This window comes from Dermochelys coriacea, chromosome 1 (genome assembly GCF_009764565.3).
Source record: "Dermochelys coriacea isolate rDerCor1 chromosome 1, rDerCor1.pri.v4, whole genome shotgun sequence".
NCBI lineage: Eukaryota > Metazoa > Chordata > Testudines > Dermochelyidae > Dermochelys > Dermochelys coriacea.
The window spans coordinates 27444375-27464431 of NC_050068.2; the positions used below are offsets into that span (position 1 = coordinate 27444375).

General features: G+C 42.1%; 1 protein-coding gene and 1 long non-coding RNA gene across 4 annotated transcripts in view; both read right to left on the reverse strand.

The window, feature by feature from the left end:
* SESN3 (sestrin 3) overlaps positions 1 to 20057 on the reverse strand; it is a 68538-nt gene that overhangs the window by 7843 nt on the left and 40638 nt on the right. For all 3 annotated transcript variants that reach the window (XM_038400938.2, XM_038400946.2, XM_038400964.2), the window contains 4 exons: positions 19796 to 20032; positions 12865 to 13012; positions 7465 to 7583; positions 5137 to 5327 (listed from right to left, as the gene is read on the reverse strand). In XM_038400938.2, the coding sequence (XP_038256866.1) occupies positions 5137 to 5327; positions 7465 to 7583; positions 12865 to 13012; positions 19796 to 20032 (695 nt within the window). The remainder of the gene's footprint in view (positions 1 to 5136; positions 5328 to 7464; positions 7584 to 12864; positions 13013 to 19795; positions 20033 to 20057) is intronic.
* LOC119855261 lies at positions 15182 to 18341 on the reverse strand. The gene is made up of 2 exons (XR_005292807.1): positions 17121 to 18341; positions 15182 to 15948 (listed from the first exon to the last, which is right to left on the reverse strand). It is a non-coding gene; the product is annotated as an uncharacterized LOC119855261 (long non-coding RNA).

The window sequence follows — 20057 nt, forward strand, 5'->3', positions numbered from 1 at the left end:
CTCCTTCAAAATTTTTTCCAGGACCTTGCATACTACAGATGTCAAACTAACTGGCCTGTAGTTACTCGGATCACTTTTTTTTCCTTTCTTAAAAATAGGAACTATATTAGCAATTCTCCAATCATTCAGTACAACTCCTGAGTTTATAGATGCATTAAAAATTCTTGCTAATGGGCTTGCAATTTCAGGTGCCAATTCCTTTAATATTCTTGGATGAAGGTTATCTGGGGCCCCCGATTTAGTCCCATTAAGCTGTTTCAGTTTCGCTTTTACCTCAGATATGGCAATATCTACCTCCATATCCTCATTCCCATTTGCCATGCTACCATTATCCCTAAGATCCTCTTTAGCCTTATTAAAGACTGAGGCAAAGTATTTGTTTAGATATTGGGCCATGCCTAAATTATCTTTAACCTCCACTCCATCCTCAGTGTTTAGCGGTCCCACTTCTTTCTTAGTTTTCTTCTTATTTATATGGCTATAAAACCTTTTACTATTGGTTTTAATTCCCTTTGCAAGGTCCAACTCTACTCGACTTTTAGCCTGTCTCACTTTATCCCTACATGTTCTGACCTCAATAAGGTAGCTTTCCTTGCTGATCTCTCCCATCTTCCACTCCCTGTATGCTTTCTGCTTCTTCTTAATCACCTCTCTAAGATGCTTGTTCATCCAGTTTGGTCTACAACTCCTGCCTATGAATTTTTTCCCCTTTCTTGGGATGCAGGCTTCCGATAGCTTCTGCAGCTTTGATTTGAAGTAATCCCAGGCCTCCTTTACCTTTAGATCCATAAATTTTTCAGTCCAATCCACTTCCCTAACTAATTTCCTTAATTTTTGAAAGTCAGCCCTTTTGAAAGCAAAAACCCTAGTTGCAGATTTATTTTTGTTAATCCTTCCATTCAGTTTGAACTGAATTAGCTCATGATCACTTGAACCAAGATTATCCCCTACAACCATTTCTTTTACAAGGTCCTCACTACTCACCAAAATTAAATCTAAAATGGCATCCCCTCTAGTCGGTCCAGCAACTACTTGATGAAGGAATCCATCAGCTATCGCATCTAGGAAAATCTGAACCCTATTATTTTTACTAGCACTGGCCCCTCCAGTCTGTATCTGGGAAGTTAAAATCTCCCATGATCATGCAGTTTCCATTAGTATTTACTTTATTAAAAAACATTAAAAAGTGCTCTATCCATATCCAAATTAGATCCCGGAGGTCTATAGCACACCCCAAGCACTATCATAGGAGAGGCTCTACTAGTTATCTTCCCCAATGTAATTTTTGCTCAGACGGACTCTTGCATCGCATCTTATTTCTTTACATTCTACCTCATCATTGATATACAATGCTACTCCACCACCTTTACCTTTATTTCTGACTTGTGCCCCAGACCTCGATTCCACTGTTTTCCCTTGGGGAATCTGTTGTCCCTTTGCTAGTACCTCTAAGAATGGGGAGAGAAAGGACAGCCTCTGTTTGACGGCTGACTTATAATTCTCTCCTTAGGGAACTTAGTGGGAAGGGACAGTGTGTTTGGATTTGCCACACTCTCAGCCACCATCTTCTCCAATTTTTCTCCAAAAAGAAGGGAGCCTGTAAGCTTGGCTGAGCATATGACCTGCTTAGATTGAGTATCCGTCTTCCAAGGTGGTGTCTGGCTAGAAGCCATGGCTCAGGATGAAAACCTCATTGCATCCACTGAGGCATCTGCTACAAATGCTGTTGCTAGGGCGACTCTAAGGTGGCATCAAAATCAGGGCGACCTCTGTCCTTAAGGGCTTTGAGATCTTCTAGCCAGGAAAGATGCTCTTGCAAAGCAGGTAGCTGCCAGGGATGTTTGGAGGATGGTGAAGGAGACTTCAAAAATCTTTGAGAGTGGTCTTCATCTTTCTATTTGTGGGTTTTTGTGGTTTCCTTACAGTACAACTCCCCTGATGATGGACACTACTGCAGCATCAACCTTCAGTATCTCAGCAATAAAGCCTTTTGGTTTTTAATGATATATAGCCTCAGGTAGATCTTATTAATATGCTTGCCCTTATCATGCTTATTCCATTCATCCCTAATCACTTCCTCAAAGAAGAAGTGAAGGGATACTGCAGCACCAGGAGAAGAAGATTGTGAGGGAAGAAATGTACTCTGAGGCTTACTCACAGGGGCTTGCTCAAGTTTCAGAGACAGACACTTCACCTTCCTCAGTGGTGATAGAGGATGATTCATATCCCCTGATTTTTTTGGATGTTTCCCCCTTCAATTCCCCCCCCTTTTTTTTTTTTAATTATACAAAAACCTTTTTGGATGCTTTAGGAGTACGGACACTCAGCTGTGGCTTTGGTAAGGCCTTTTGTAGTTTGCCTTCCTTAGGGCCTGGTGCTCTCTTGAGATGTCTGCCTCAGAATCCTCCACCACTGCTTCATATTTCCCCTGGGAGAAGGGTGGGGACTTGCTGTCAGAACCTCCTAGTCAGCTTGAGAGAGAGAAGAGCTGATTAGAAACTCCGTTTTCTTCCCAGGGTGCTCAGGACCCACTTTATCATGGGGGGTGGGGGCGGGATGGACACTTGTGGTCCTCAAGCCTCCCCTCTTTTTATTCTGCAGGGGTCCTCCGGGACTTATCCCCAGTCGAATAGTCTGGAACCTCTCTGCTCTACTGCGGGGGTTCTGGTCCAAATTTTCCTTGTTGAAGCTGTGGCTGCCTTGGTGGGCAGGGAACTATACCTGCTTGTCTGACTTGCAGCCTTGGGACCTAATGCAGTTAGGGATGGAAGGCTGGGCATACCTCACCATGTTTTAGGCCTGTGAAGGCTGCCTCACAAATAGATCCCTGCTTGGATTTAATCTGGTGCTTTTTTGGTTGCTCTCCCATGCCTGTAAAGGGCAGATGAGCCAGCAGAGAGACACTACAGCAGAGTCTCAGAGAGAGTTAAGCCCCCTAAAAGCTAACTGATCCAGGAAGGAGAAGAAATGCCGAGAAGGGAGAACACTGCTCCCCACTGCCCAAAAACAGGGCAGAAAAAATTAAAATAGAAGGAAAAGAGGTGAGAGCAAAAGAAACCACCATTGTCTACCTGCTCCTGCAGAGTTAGAGAATCTGGCAGCAAGTAGGAGCAGACTGTACAACGCCAAAATGTTTATCTTTAGAGAGAGAAATCGGCTTGATGTCCAGAGTTGTGGGAGGCAGCGGGCTGCAGAACCACCCTTTTCCAATGAATTTTGGTGGAACAGGTTTGATTGACCCCGGTGTCAGGAATTATATTTTCTACCTCAAATGATTCTCATGAGAGGGGTCCCTGAAGAGGGAGGGAGGAAGAAGTTGGGGGCGGGTGGGGAGGAGCATACTGGATAGAGTAACCTGTAGAAACTAATCTTCAGAATCCACCTGTCTGAGGTGATGAGCTCCCAGGAAGGTAGGAAACGGGAGACTATCCCAATGGGGGAAGGGGTAAGGGGGGGAATACACGCAGTGTAGGATGAGGAGCAGGACAGAGTTTGTAACCCTGGACCAAAAAGGTTCGAAAACCAGTTCTTTCAAGAATGTTGCTGACTGGAAGGCTATTGTAAGGACAGCCCTTTTTCTTAGTTATCCTGGCTTCTTTCTTGGGGGCTCGGCCATCCTGGGTAAGACTGTTGAGCCATCTGCAATTTACTGTACTTTCTCTCTTTGCCACAAGTGTACAGATGCTCAGAGATCATAGTGTCACCCAAGAGTCTTTAAGAGAACAAAGAGACCCTGGCTTCACGAACGACCTTCCAAAGAAGGACCTTCCAAAGAAGGTCCTTAACTGTGTTTTCTACCTCCTGAGGCACACCAGAAGATTGCAGCCAAGAAACTTCTGTAGCCATGGAATATTGCAGCTATATTGGCATCATTGAGTCAGGCCTGGAAAGATTTCTTGCCAATTGTCTGGTCTTCTGTTAGGAGGGCTTGAAATTGTTCCCTCTGATCATGTGGCAAGAGTTCAATAAAAGATGAAAACTTGCAATAGTTTGTAAAATTGTATTCTGCTATCAGGGCTTGGTAATTAGCTACTCTGAACTGCAGAGAAGCAGAGTAGTTCTTGTATCCCAGAAGACTTGAATCCAGTCTTTTGAGCTCTTTGTTGGATGGCGTTGGGTAGAACCTGTTATCTGTTCCGTTTAATAACTGCCTCTATGAACCAGGGAGTTGGGTTCAGAATGGGATGTGAAACAAATATTCTGAGCCTTTGGCTGGGAAGTAGTATTTTCTGTCAGCCCATCATCACATAGGTGGTATAGTAATTGGAGTTTGCCACACAGACGTCAGCAGAACAAGGTGGGCAAGGTAATTTTGCCTGCAGCAGATGTATGAAGAATGTCCAACAGGGAATGTTGGTATTCTGGTGTCTCCTATAATGGAGTATGCAGGGTTTCTGCCACAGAAAGGTCCTGAATGGCCTTGAAATCATAAGCATAAGATAGTGAGGGAGGCAAAATAAGAGAAGGGGGTTCACTCCCTTGCCCCATAAAAAAAGCAAAAACAGTGCTAAAAAACAAAAAGAAAGAATATACAGAGAAAAGGATTGTGTGTGAGAGAAGTAGCAAACTGTGTAGCTATCTAACACACAGCAATGTTCCACCTCAAGCCATAGGTGGTTGAGAAGGAACTGGAGTGGCAGTGGGTCTGCCTCCGACCTATATATCCCCATACCAGAGCATGAAAGTGTCTGGGGCACAGGCATGGATCCATGGACACTGCTGACAAATCACTGAACAGCGAATGTGTGTTTGCACCTCCTGATGTGGAGAACCCATAGAGACACTAATCAAAGAAGAACAAAAAAATTACTCAGTTCCTAAGAGTCTATTAAATAGTGTGGTATTTCCTTTTTTCCTGAACTGACAATGTTGTCCACAAGTTCAGAGAAGACAGATTTCTGTAAAAATATCAATCCTAATTTGATTCTGTAATACCAACTCTTTTTTTAAATAGAGAATTTAAGTTATACTATCACCAGTATTTGTACCAATTTCACTGCAGAAAAATTTAAAAACCACAGACATCAATTTTTAAACACTGCTTTAGTGTGATCAAAATCTAATGTGTTCCTGTCCCCAAGTAAATATATTTTGCTTACATGCTTCCAAATACACTTAGGTCAATTTGTTACATACCTGATTCCAAACATACAGTGAACATAGTTAAATAAAGCTCTTCTCAACATGGTTGTGTCAACGTCTTCGTGTGTAGCCATAGTGTTGTAGGTTAGATTGTAGACCATCCGAAACTTCTCATCCAGGAGATGCCCAATATCCGAATAAAGCCTGTTCACAAGGGAGAAGCCATGATTTTCCCAGGTATAGTCCTGTAAGAGCACAAAGAAACACACCAGCAATGCATAAATATGCAAATAGTGCCTTCCCACCTGATCCTCCCTCTGGTTTCTTCTCCAGTTGAAGATCTTGTTCTCTGTTTTGTCTCTCATTCTGCTTTACTAATTCCCCTGTGCGTCCCCATCTCCAAAAGGGGTATTTTAATCAATAAGTTTTCCCCGGTCAGTTCTGCTTTAGTCCTTAGGTCCTGCAGATTTGGTTCAGACTGGAAAATATTCACACTGATATTATTCAGAGAGACTGCTGCTTTGGAAAGCTATGAGCCAGAGCAGAAGCACAGGGATGTGTTGTTCCTTAGAGACATGACTTCACTCTTGCGCCAAGGAGAGAGGGTAAAAGTTAGCAGTTTGAGAAATGCCGCTAGCTGTGCCTACGCAGCAACACTTTCACAGGCTATTACTTCAAACACAACCACTTTGGGCAGGGATTAGCTTATCCTATGTTCATAAAGTGCCTAGCACAATGAGGCCTTGCTCCATCACTGGGGCCTCTGGATGCTTCTGTAATACAATTGTTACAATAGAAGATATGATTTGGGTAAAAGGTCTCACATTCTACCACCATTCAGCTAGGAAACAGTTAAACAAGTTAGCTATTCTGGAGAAGGTGAAACTTTTGAAGTTGAAGCCAGTAACTGAAAATCCTTGCCTGTACGCAGAGACATTTGGTTTCAGTGCAACCTTCCATAAAGCTCTTCTGAAGCAGTGCTGTACATGTCTAACGTTGTCTCAAGTCAATGACAATTGTCAGCCTTTTCCAAGAGGAGCCTTCTAAAGTTCATAGAAAGGTCAGCAGAATCTTTGATCTCAGACACACACTTTGCCTTATCCTTGTCCACAATACACACCCAAGGTGGTGTTTGCGTCACCTCCCAAAACATGGTTTATTGCAGCATGAATTCATCCTGATCAGCACAGACTGTTGTAAATCTAAGAGCTTGTCAACATAGGGAGTTATTCAAGAATAGCTACTGTGCTTTAAATTCACACCCTACTTTAATCCAAATTAACTTTCAAGTGTAGACTAGCCCTAAGTATGTCTGCTGACAGGAATCGTGACTCTTTTGCTTTACCAAGGAATTTTTACACACCTATTTTGGTTTGTCTACAAGTGCTCTGACATGACTCAAGATTTTCCCATAACTTGCAGTTTATTAATATTAGATTCCCAGGAGATCAAACTCACGTTAGTCAGTGATCTGTTCTAAACACCTAGAGCTGTCCCTATTTTTTTTTTTTTAATTTGTATTGCAATAGTGCATAGGAGTCCTATTCGTGGATTAGGGCCCCACAATGCTAGGCACTGCCTGGACATAACAAAAATATGTCCGTTACATAGACTTATTCTGCTAACACAACAGAAGACCTAATACCCCCTGGCCTAAGGTTTACAATTAATAGAGGGTGGGCTAGTCACCAAAGTGAAGTGATGGAAACCTCTTCATTTGAGATATTTAACAGCTGACTGAACAAAATGCTACAAATATAAAAATATACCATAATGAGCACTTATCTACGTGGCCTATGTCTACACTTAAAACACGACAGTGGCACAGCTGCAGCACTGCACTTTAGTAGAAACACACACTACAGTGACTGGATGGGTTCTTTCATTGCTGTAGGTAATCCACCCCTTGCAAGGTGGTAGCTAGGTTGAAAGAATTCTTCCATTGATCTAGCACTGTCTACACCAGAAGTTAGGTTGGTTTAACTATGTGTCTCAGGGGCATGGCTTTTTCACACTCCACACCCCTGAGGGATTTAGCAATGGCAATCTAACTTTTCAGCGTAGACCAGCTCTTGATCCTCTACTTGGACCTGGACATTTAACATGGATGTCCTTCTACTACTACAGCTTATTTTTCCAGTAAAGAGAGACTTAGGGCATGTCTGCATGCACAGCAAGCTGGGGCATCAACCCACAGTACACCAAAGGGTGCTAAGGAACTTTTAGCGTGCAGCAGCACAGTCCACACAGAAAATTAGTTCAAGGTATTCTGGCGTGCTATAGATTTGTGCCCCAGCCTTCTGCACAGTAAATGGTCATGCAGACATGCCCTTAAAATGTTGGGGTTAAATTTATTTTAAAAAAATAAGTGCATTTAAGTACCTGAGCTCGGAATGTTGGTAGATGTTCTTCTCCCCGCCTGGCAAAGTCTTTGTACCCAAAACCAGGATCTTCGATATAGCGGGAGACATCCGACGTAGAAACCATTTCATCATCAAATGCTGAGAAGGACAGCAAAATGCTGTGTTTAAGACGGATAAATATGGAGGCCGTTGTAGCCTTCTGATCCTCTCCCTCAACAAAGACTACAAGGCGCACTGAACACAATATTTAAAGTTTGCAACTAATTCTGTGTACAAAGAAGAGGATAACATGTTGGTGTAGGACGATTAGGAGAATTTCAATCAATTTCCGTTCAGTTTATGATATTATGCTTGTGTACATTTGCCAATGTAATTCATAGTAATTTGCTTGATTTACTTCGCACCAGTGTTTCAATTTTTTCTTCTTAATTTTGCAAGTAAATATTTAAATTTATTTTTACACTTCTCCCTTTTTCAGAGATTTTCTAAAACCCTTCATTGAAACAATGGGCAAGATGTTTTTAAACAGATTGCAGGGTGGGATGAGAGAGTGAGATTAGTAACAAGAAATCTAGAGAAGAAGAAGTGAGGAAGATTGCAATAGTAAAGGTTTAAGATGACCTGGGAGTGGATCAGTAATTTATTTGTTAGAATAGGGAGGAAAAGTTCAATTTTGGAGATGAAGAAAGAAAGGTTAGGACCTTAGTCATAGCTTGGTTGAGGGGGAAGATATCAAAGATGACCATAATGCTGCCTAGAGAGTTAGGAAGAATTAAGGTGCGACTCAATTAACAGGGAATGGAGATAGCACAGGGCTTGCGAGAAAAGGCAAGTTCAATTTTGACTCTACTGAATTTGAGATTACAGCAGGCTATATAAGACTGAAAGGAGTGGTATGTCTTACAGTACTGTTTATAACAAAAAACCTTAAGTTACAACACACAACTGTAGTTCATGTTTTTCTTACTGTATACAAACTAGCTAAGTATTAAGAGAGCACATGCCCTATAACAAAACACTTGAGAGTTGCGGTAAGCATTCATACAGACTTAATGAGGGGCAAGGGTCAATTAACTAAACTAACTAACACTAACTAAATATAGTAAAGAAAAAAGAAACACTAAGTATGTACATGGACAAGCATTCTCAGAGGCAAGGGATGAGCACAGAGGAACAAGGATTCCGACCATGTGGCAATAAGAGGAAACTGAAAGGGGCATCATCCTGCACAGCTTCATAACTCTGCCTGCACCACGAGGCTACATACAATTACATGTGAGGGCCAATGAACATTGCTGCAAAACCTTCCAGCTCCAGCACATGGCATACATGCACACCCATGTTTGGAATACATATAGGGACCATCATTCGAAAAAGAACTAAATCATACAAGACTTGGCTTGTAGATACCAATTCAAAACTATATGAAAGCAGTGAACTCTACAGTTCATCAAGCTCCAGGCTGAACTTATGCCAAGAGTTACAGTAACTATGCATCTCTGAAGAGTTCCAACAATGTGTTACTAAATGAGGACAGGTTCTCTAGCAGAAATCAATTTATCTCCACCGAACAAACAGGTGGCTTGATTGTGTAACTACCTTTACAGGAGTTGATTACCACATAGCTGACTGCATTTGACCCCAATATTAAATCTTGGCTCACTTCCACATGCACTGACAGAAAAATTGCCAGATGTCCACTGTTCACACTTAAAACAAAAACAAAACAAAAAAAACCCAGCTCATCTAAGAATCACAGGGATGCTTTATCTTCTCTCTGGCTCATTAACTAATCAAGACATAACTGTATAGGAAGAAACTTGCATGGAACCTGCCCTAGGTAATCACCCCTGAAGATTATTTCAAGTTAGATTTAATTCTCATTGGTTTACAGTTTGTATTTTCCTATTTGCTGCTTCCTGCAGCTATAAGACTTAAACTCTAGCATTAGAGTGTTTTAGTAAAACTATGGGAGTCTCACAGATCAGTACCTATGAAGTACCCTTTAAAAAAAGAAAAAAAGCTAAGCTAAGCAGCACAGCATCTCTAGCTATCTTCTCTTACTTCAGTTCCCAAGAAATATCAATACAGTACACCCTTGCCATAATGAACCCCTAGGGATCCAAGCCATGTGTTCATTATAGCAAGAGGTTTGTTATAGTGAAAGAGCCCTGCTGGGGCTGTGGTGGAGGGATCCAGAGACCAGGTTCGCTTTAGCCCAAGGTTTGTAATTGTGAAGGGTGTTATAGTGAACATCTACCATACCATACTGTGACAGTCTGTACAGTTATGTTCACCCCTTTTTCAGTAACTATGGGAATGCGAGTGATTGCTGGACCCAGACTAGGAAGGAGTCTAGTCTGTAAAAGAAGCTTATTGGAACATCTCTGAAAGTGATATTTACCTGCATTTAGTTTCCTACTGTATTAGGCTTAGACTTGCGTGTTTTTGTTTTATTTTGCTTGGTAATTTACTTTGTTCTGTCTGTTATTAATTGGAACTACTTAAATCCTACTTTTTATACTTAATAAAATCGCTTTTTGCTTATTAATTAACCCAGAGCATGTAATTAATACCTGGGGGAGCAAACAGCTGTGCATCTCTCTCCATCAGTGTTATAGAGGACAAACAATTTATGAGTTTAACCATGTATAAACTTTATACAGAGTAAAATGGATTTATTTGGGGGTTTGAATCCCATTGGGAGCACTTCTTAAGCTGTTTTCAACTAAGCCTGCAGTTTTTGGGGATGTGGTTAAGACCAGAGTCTGTGTTTGCAGCAGGCTAGTGTGTCTGGCTCAAGACAGGGTACTGAAGTCCCAAGCTACCAGGAAAATGGGTTCAGAGGTAGTTTCAGAACATCAGGTGGCAATTCACAGGGGGGTTTCCATGATCCAATCCATCACAGGTATCATTTGAAAACTCATAATTTACTGATAATAGTCCAAGTAAATTATATGGCAACATTGTAATAAAGTTATAAAATTCTACTGTACGACATTAATGAGGCACGTTCCAAAGTTTAGAAAAGCAGGCACAAACCAGTTCCTTAGAGACAAAAGGCAAACTGATGCCTCAGCCAGGTATCAACAAAATCAAATGGACTACCACCTGGTTAAAGCAGCCATTCTCTGGCAGGAAAAGAGGGTGCGAGCAAGAAATTTACACCTTGGAAAAGGAACAGCTGGTGGTTCCTACCCACAGACTTTCTGTCTCTTGAACCTCAGCTGGAGATCATTCTCAAAACAGAAGGAAAACGTATGAGAATGGGAAACAGGCACCAAGTGATTCCTCCCTTTCTCTCTGCCCACGGCATTCAGAACACCTGAAGTACAAGGAAAGACGCATTGGACTGGGGAGAGGGGTCCTAGCTTGTATTGTGCAAGAGAGGGCTGGGCAATACAAGAAGCACATTTCTGGGGACAAGTCTATGACTGGGAATTTGCTGGTGTTGCTCTGCAATATAATTCAGGAGTGGCTGGCTACAGCATTCACAATACAGCTGAGAGTAATCTACATGCTGGAGGTTGTGGTGTTAGCAGTCCAGGACTGGTTGCTCTCACAGTGAAGCAGTGTAAAAGGCACTCCAGGTTGGAGAATTGAGGGGACAACAGTCCAGATTGTATGCTGGATAATGTCACACACATGTTATACTCCTGGGGAAATTCTGCACCACTGTGCACATGCATATTTCACGTGCCATGCATATTTAATTTTTTCGCAGAAGATAGCTTCTGCTGAAAAATTGATGCAATTCCATCTTTTGCCCACCAGAGGGCACTGTGGTGCTAGAACACAGCAGCTGCTCCTGGCAAGCCCCAACCAGCTAGGGAAAAGAAAGGCACTGTGAAAAAGGCAGGCTGTTGGGCCAGGTCAAGAGACAGGGAATACGGGGAGACAGACAGTGTGCGGCTGCTGGGGGGGGAAATCACAGACAGGGGCTCATAAGGGCTAGTGAGAGAGGACATACTGGGGCAGGGGCTGAATAGGAATGGAAGCATAGGGCCACAGGGGGGAGGGAGGTACAGGGCCACATGGGCATAGTGGAAGAGGTGCAGGCTACAGGGGGAAAGAGGATGGCTGAGTGGGGGCACGGAAATACATGGGAACAGGCAGTGCACAGACATGGGGATGGGGTGTCTGAGAGGGGGTGGAGGGACACATGAACAAGGGGTGCAAGGACACATGGGGCACAGAGACACAGGAGCAGATGCGCCTGATTGAATGGGAGAGACTAGGGGTCAGCTAGGATCTGCATAGGTACACTCCCTAACAATCCTTCCCTGCCCCCTGCAAAAACACATATTTTTCCCCACCCATACACAACAACCCTTCAAGTTCATACTCAGGCTCCTTCCCAGCAATTACTTCCTTCTCTTTCAGCTCCTCCATTACCCCCGACTCCCCCAGGCCTCTGCATTGCTTCTGCGAGGTCCAGAAAATATGGTTCTGTTCTGTAGTTTAAATGAATTATTACTTAGAGTTCTGTATTAAATATGCCTAGTAAGGAATCTATTTGTCAAAAAATGTTTCCTGAATCTTTTTTGTTGTCCGTATTGTTACGGCCATACTTACTGACAGGTATTTTGAAATAAAATTACCAAAAAAATTGAAACTGATGTGAATATATTGTGTTATTTGGACAAATAAAATATGTGGAATTTTAAAATTGTGTGCAGAATTTTTAGGCGCAGAATTCTCCCACAAGTAATGTGAAACAGACTTCAGCTATTCCTTGTCCATGGATGGAACTATTATTCTCAGGAGTTTAAAAGAGAAATATAGCAAAGCAGACTCCCCAGTTCTGAATTTTGAAAGATAACTTAGAAATAAATTAAAAATGTTTTATGAAACCTCCATCAGAATACAGGAAAAGGCTATAGGATAACAAAACACCTCAAAAATAGATAATTTCAATCCATCCCCTTCCCCCCCTCTCCCTGAGATTGTCCCTTCAGGAGAAGGTTGAAGCTCAATGATGGAGTAATGTAGCGAAGTCTGTGCTGCCACATTCTGTCTTATACTTATTTCTTGAACAGAAAATATCTCCTTCTAAGACTATTAGCAAGGGACTTTCCAGAAACACTATTTGAAAATGTGATAGAAGTCTGCTATTCAAAAATCCTATTAAGGAATGAACTGGGATTTAAAGATAGGCAGCACTATGAAAAAGCAGTTTCTCCTGAAGTTGTGTGCAAGTTTCTTACTGACAAAAGAAGACTAATTTCTAATAATAATGAGGATTAATATATTTGAGAACCAAGAAATCTGAATCAGACAGGCAGTGACATGAGCTAGCCTTACTACCCTGTGAAAATCCAGATCAGTATAACTACTAAAGTCCACTAATTGGATTGGACTGTACAATTTTAGTTATAATGGAGCAGAGAAAGAAGGGGAGGCAGAGAGGGTGAAGTACCTCCAGTAACTACTAGAAGACTCTCTTTCTTCTCCTTTTCAAAACGAGTTGCCATTTCTTCCTGTGAGGCCTCCTCGTCCTCCTTTTCTTCTTGCAGCCTCTTCATTCTTTCCATTAAGGCCTCCAGCTCACTCAAAGAATCTGCAATCTGGAAAAAAAAAAAACAAAAAACCCCAAAACCAACCATGATATTTTGGAAAATTAAAAAGTAAAATGGCATCATAGTTGTCTAGGAGTAAAAACTCAAATTAAATATTCTCAAAAGTTATCTCTATCCTTGAAAACACAGCATATGGTACATATACTTTGAGTGCATTATAGGTGATGCATCTTTGAAAGTCTTTCACAAAGGGTATGTCTATGCTGCAATGTAAGCCCAGGGTTAGTGGGACTCGAGTCAGCTGACCCGTGTTGGAGAACCCTCGGCTTAAGCATCTACACTGATTCTAATTCTATGTTAAGAATTTTGTAACCCAGGCCCAAAACTGTGGTTCTGATGTCCACACTGCAGCACGCTGATCCAAGTCAAACCAATCAGATTCCAAGTCAATCGCCCAGAATCCCTAGCACCCTCCCAAAACGTGGCTGCTCTAGCCCTTTGACTGTGTTGCACTGTCAGAAAATTTTATTGCCCATGCTGCACATTAAAGTAAGTTTGAACAGCCTGCCAACATAGCCAGCCAGGGAGACATTTTGATATGTAGGCCCTCAACTACCAGGGGAAGGGTTGATGTGCCTTTTGAAAAACTTCTTGCTTGCATTTTCACTCCTGTGTCAAGAAACAGGCAGAGCTTCTCTGAGGCACTGGTGGACATTTTAGCAACTTTTTCTGATCTACCAAAAGTACCTGACAGATTTCATGATGGAGCAAGTAGGAGGTGGCGGCAGAGGAGAAGCATCCACGCATGGCAGACGCTGCTCAGTACAATCAGCAGAGTCACTGATACCCCCTAAATAATCCAGTGCATGCCCACAAGCAGAGATTGGTGGGATCATGTAGTCGTGCAGACTTGGGATGACAAGCAGTGGTCCAGAAGTTTTTCCATGAAGAAAGTAACATTTCAGAGCTTTGTGAGCAGCTTGCTCTGACTCACCAGCGTAAAGAGACACACGAAGGCACCCTTGCCTATCCAGAAGCAGGTTGCCATAAATGTCTGGAAGCTGGCTACCCCAGACCGCTACAGGTTTGCTGTCAACCAGTTTGGTGTTAGAAAGTCAACTGTGGGTAAAGTGAGTTTTCTGAGGCAATCAGGCACATGGTTTGCCACAAAGTGGCAGGCATTAAAGGTATTCCTGAGGTAATTGTTAGCTTTGAGAGAATGAGGTTTCCAAACTGTGCTGGGGGCCATTGATAGACTCATGTGCCCATAGTTTGCCCTCCTCAAGGAGCACAAGCACCTACACTGCAAAGGTAGTACTGCAAAGGGTACTACTCCATTGTTATGCAGGTCCTCATGGACTATGGAGGCTGATTTCACAAATGTCATAAGGGGCTGCACTGGAAAAGTTAATGAAGAAAAGTTTCACTGCTCGAGAGTCTACATTCATGGAGAGGATGGCACACTATTCCCTAAATGACACTGTATTAAACAGTTACTGTCCACACTGTTATTCTGGGGCACTCTGCGTCTCACCCCCTCCCCCTTCCCACACACACCTTTTGCCTTGGTTTATGAAACCATACCCTGGTTTCCGAGGCCCTGGCAAAAGGAGGTTTAGTTACACTCAGCAGGTGCAGAATGGTTGTAGAATGTGGGTAGAACCTGCTTTTGGCAGGTTAAATCCCATTGGAGATCTCTACAGATCTGTTTGGATGCCAGTGTCATCAGTGCTGTCCGCATTATTGTGGCTTGCTATGCTGTTCACAATCTTTATGAAGCCAGAAGTGAGCCATTTCACCCTGAATGGATCTATGAGAGTGATGGGTTGCTGAATCAGTACACTCAGCAGGGAAGTGTACCTACCACAGCTGGAGCTGGCTGCACCAGGGCAACAGAAGTCAGGAATGCTTTGTGCTCCCACATTATGAACCTGCATGGCCTAGTAGAAGAGGGGGAATAGTACCTGTAAGAATGTGCTTGTGGGGGGAAGGGGTCTGGGCTTTATTGCCATGCAGTTAACTTATGAATGACATGAAAAAAAAATGAATTGTGGGGGGTAGTGAATCACGATATAGGCTCATACAAGGCAGATAATGCACTGTGAATCACTGTACGTAACTACATAAGGAATAGTGTTTGCTTAGTAATGTGAAATTGCTGCTGATACTGTTTTTAGCTTTATTATCTGAAATCATGATTGTGATGCAATGATAGTAAACTTTCTTGACGATATTAAAGGCTTTATTTATAAATGTGTTAACACAGTACAATAGACATCCATTGCTAGGCAAGGCAGCCGCCAGTACAATTCCCCAAAACAAGTAACAGAAGAACATTTCCAAAGAAAAATAAGGGCAGGAAACATGACACAAACACCCTATCGCTGCGTGTCCCCTGGCCGTACATTCTCCTTCCCTTCTTTCTTTGGTTTTCCATGCACTTGGCACCGAGAGAACAGGGATGAAGATAGCCACAGGAGATGGGTTCGTGAATGAAGGTTGCGTGGGGTTTAGTAGCCCTGCCCAGCCACTCAGGGAGCTTAAATGCATGGGCCACCCCAACACTGAGTTGCCCAAGCTAATTCTGGTCTGAGGATACATTGCAGGGGTGTGTGAGAGGCAACACAGCCGATGCTCTTCCAGACATGTTGGAGATGGGCTCTGCAACAGTTCACTATGGAGCTCTTTCCTCCTCCCTTAGCTGCTGGTTTTGTTCCAGGAACTACATGAAAGTGCCTGCTCCCTTGCTGAAGCCCTTTCTTCCAGCAGTGTGGCAAGCCTAAGCCTTTTTTTCTGCCTCTCAGCATGCTGTTGCTCCAGTCTTACATCCCTTTGCTGCTGGTACTGGACCTGCTTGTCTACCCTCTAAAGAGCCTCGACCATAATTTCATCATGGAAATGCTTCTGCTTGGAATGGTCTGTGTAGGTATGTTGGGGCAGGAGTCAAGTTCAGGACATACAACAGCCAGTGGAGGTCATGAGGCCTGAAATAGGACAAGGATTATTGTCTAAAATAGCTCAGTGGAGAAGCACAATTAATTCTTATGGAATCTCAAGGCCATAAAATATTACATTTCAAAACTGAACCAAAAATATATTGTGAAAGGGATGCTTCAGTCCACAGAATCTCTCTGGACATATACCGGGTAAAGGCAGTTACCACTGTTGCTGCCCTTCTGTAAGTTTAAAATTATAAGCCTTTTCTGTTTTTATAAAAAGCGCACAACTTCTTGGGGGGGGGGGCAGCAAGTAGCCTTGCAACAAAATGCTTTTTCTTTCATGACTCTCATTTTGGAGGAGGATATAACTGTTCTTGTGGTGCCCTATTGGAAAAAGTAGATGTTATTCCAAGCTGCTGGTGGGAAACCTGCAGTGTATGCAGGAGAAGTATTCAAACGTAGTGACTGAATAGCGTATCTATGAGTGGAGTGGACTAGTCAGCTACTGGGGGGACCCTAGAAAATACACCCTTCCCCACCATGTGACTACCAAATTGAGTTCCTACCTCAGGGAAAAGGTTTGCAGCCATCAGCAACCAGGATGGGTCAGAATCCATGAGGAAATTAACATGATGCTGCATTAGCTTACATACACATGGCTTATCCTTTTATGCTGCATGCAAACATGCAGAACTCCACAGCCTTCCTACTCCCCGTCCACAGCACATTTCTGGACAAAAATTCATACCCCCAGTCATACCTGGGAGAAATCATTGTCACCCACAGACTGCCTGGACTACCTCTAACTGAGATGGACTAGATTTGGAAATAGAACACAGTTTCTCACACACAAACACACAGTTCACTATTTCCAGGCAGCTGCATAGACCATTGAATGAATACAGAACCACAAACTTAAAGCCATTATTACTTAAAGGAAAACATGAATGACCCTAGCAAACATCTGTGTTTAAAAACAAAAAACCCTTATAAAAGCAGGTTTTTATTGTTTGCAATTCCCAGTTGCATTTTGAACTCCACATGGGCAGGGGGGAGAATGGAGAGAAGAAAGAGGGATGACAAGGCGCTGGGATACAATCTGCCATTAGCAAATACATGCTAGTAACCAGGGCTTCTCCTAACTTTTGCATTGGTTCTTAGAGTAGAAATCCCTCCCATTACTGTAACAACAAACTTTAAATGGGAGTCAGACTTACCGGGCTCAGGTGCGGCTTCCATCTCCTCCAGGTTTGCTGCACCTTTTGCAAAAGGCTTGTTCTGTTGGGCCTCCATTGCAACCATTTAAACCCATGGGATTGTGGGATACTTCTGGCAGACACCCAGAACAAGAGTTAAGTGAGGCCACAAAGCAATTGGGCTCGAACCCTGAGTCCCAGTGTGATTTAGGCTTGTTCCCTGAAGCCCTAGGTCTTAGCCCTGGGTTAGCGCAATGGGTGTAGATGAAGGTGTGGGGTTAGACTTGAGCCTGCACTTACACTACAGTGTAGACATACCTAAAATGTTATAAGGAAAGGCAGTGAAAAGGGACGGACTCAGGAGCACTATTCAAGGCTATCAAACTATTTTATTGCAGCAGGGGTAATTGAGAAATGCAGACATTGTTTGAAAGAGGAAACTGTATCCATAATGTACGTTGCAACATTCTGAAGGTTCAGAAGAATTCACTTATCCCTGAACCAATGTTGATATGAACTCCGGAAGACAGTTTTAAATATTAAAATTGACTTTTCTGGTTCTACTGCTGCTGACAGCCGTCTTACTAACGAGTCACACTGTCTATGATACTAGCAATACAGGAGCCCAACCTAGGAGAGTAAATCAATATTCTATTCTATTTTAATGTTTTATTAACTCAAACTAGTTGCTTATACATATAAAAATAAAAATATTACAAGGAAGAACCGCATATTAGAACTACATTTTGTAGTGACAAAAAAGGATTCAGATATGCATAACCTAAATCTGTTATTCTCTCTCCTTTCAATCTCTTACTTGTGAAAAGTTATTTAGTTTTGTTAGCAGTGAACTTAACTACTAATTAAAATGCACCACGGATCTCCCCACCCCCAAAAAATAGCCTAGCACATCAACCTGTAGTACAATTTAAGGCTTCCTTTTCAAAACATTACAAAATTGGATTTGTAATACACACCAGGTTTTCACAATATAATTAACTAGAGATCAAAATTCTTTCTGCTAGTTGGTTCAGGGAGAAAAAAAAAAAAGTTGTTTGAAAAAAAAGTTTACTGATCCTGGAAGTACTTGGTCTCATCTGCAAAAAAGCGTGTTAAGATATAAGAAAAGGAGGACTTGTGGCATGCATCCGATGAAGTGAGCTGTAGCTCACGAAAGCTTATGTTCAAATAAATTGTTAGTCTAAGGTGCCACAAGTACTCCTTTTCTTTTTGCAAATAAAGACTAACACGGCTGCTACTCTGAAACCTGTTAGGATATAGATATTCAGGCCTGTCTGTAAAGGCCTATAGAATTTAGGTGTATTCTTATCACTTAGAGTTATAGAAGTATAAAAGAAAGAATCAAAATCATTGTCTGCTAGTATAAGGGCTTTCTCTTACTGTGACAGTCTGAGGCCTTGTTCTTAAGCTAAGCAGCAGAGGCAGCCATAAGCTGGGAAGCGAATGGTCACATCCTCACATTCCAACCTAGTCAGTCACATTGAAATAAGGTGCTATTGGTCTGTTAGGAATACAATACAATCCTGTCCTGATAATACCTATCACCTCCAGAGAAAGGGAAGTGCCTAGAAGATATAAAAGGAAACTTAAGTTTGATAGCATCCTGTCTGGCAAGAACTCACTTATCAATAGACACGGAAACCCTTATGTCTTTATAGATGTATTTATGAAATCCTCATTTCTGTGTTGTTCTATCATCGTAGTCCTCATTTCCCTATTGTTTGTCTGTATAATCTGTCTGGTTCTGTGATTGTTTCTGTCGGCTGTATAATTAATTTTGCTGGGTGTAAACTTATTAAGGTGGTGGGATATAATTGGTTAAATAATCATGTTACAATATGTTAGGATTGGTTAGTTAAATTTCAGGAAAATGATTGGTTAAGGTATACCTAAGCAGAATTCAAGTTTTCTTATATAGTCTGCAGTCAATCAGGAAGTAAGGGGGGGAAATGGGAATCATGTTTTGCTGGGGGGGGGGGGAAATGGAAACAGGGAATGGGGGTGGGGAAATTGGAATCATGTTTTGCTAACGGAGGGGAAATGGGAACGGACACAGGTAAGGCTCTGTGGTGTCAGAGCTGAGAAGGGGGACACTAAGGAAGGAAACTGGAAATATGCTTGCTGGAAGTTCACCCCAATAAACATCAAATTGTTTGCACCTTTGGACTTCGGGTATTGTTGCTCTCTGTTCATGCGAGAAGGACCAGGGAAGTAAGTGGGTGAAGGAATAAGCCCCCTAACAAAGTGTTTCAAACATTAGCCTGTTTTGAGATCACTGACTTTAAATAGATCACAATTCTGATTACCAAGTTGCAATTTTTTCCATTTTGATTGCAGCACCCTCTATTTCATGAGCCTCCAGAGCTCAAACAGTGATTTATACTATTTAAAAGTTAGGGCTTCCAGCTTTCTAAGAAAAAGAAGCCTTAATCTACCCCAGTAATTCAGGAGATCAGCTATTAAAAATCACTTGTAACTGAAGCTTGTAATCAGAATTATGTGATTTTGAATCTGATATATTGCAAACTGTCAGGGTTAAAATCTTATATGCCACCAGAACGCTAGCATTGCAACAGTATATACAAAACAAACAAAATTTAGGCTTAAATAGGAAAGAATGGAAAAAACCTAATACAAAACAGAAGCAAGCAAAAGAATACTCTTGCAACACTAACCCCAAAGTTGCTACTTGTGAGGGATGCATTCTCTATGTTGTTGTCGTTGGCAAGATCACAGACACAGAATTTGTTGACTGCTATAAGTCTGAACCCATTAGAGGTATCTGGATCTCTCTCTGGATTAATGCCACTACCTAATACAAAACTTGCCAAGGCATGATAGTGTGCCAATAGGACCACAGCATGTACCAATTCAGGAAGAGACCAATTATTTTCTCCAGTCTTGACAAGTTTCTGAAATGAGAACAAAATAAAGAGA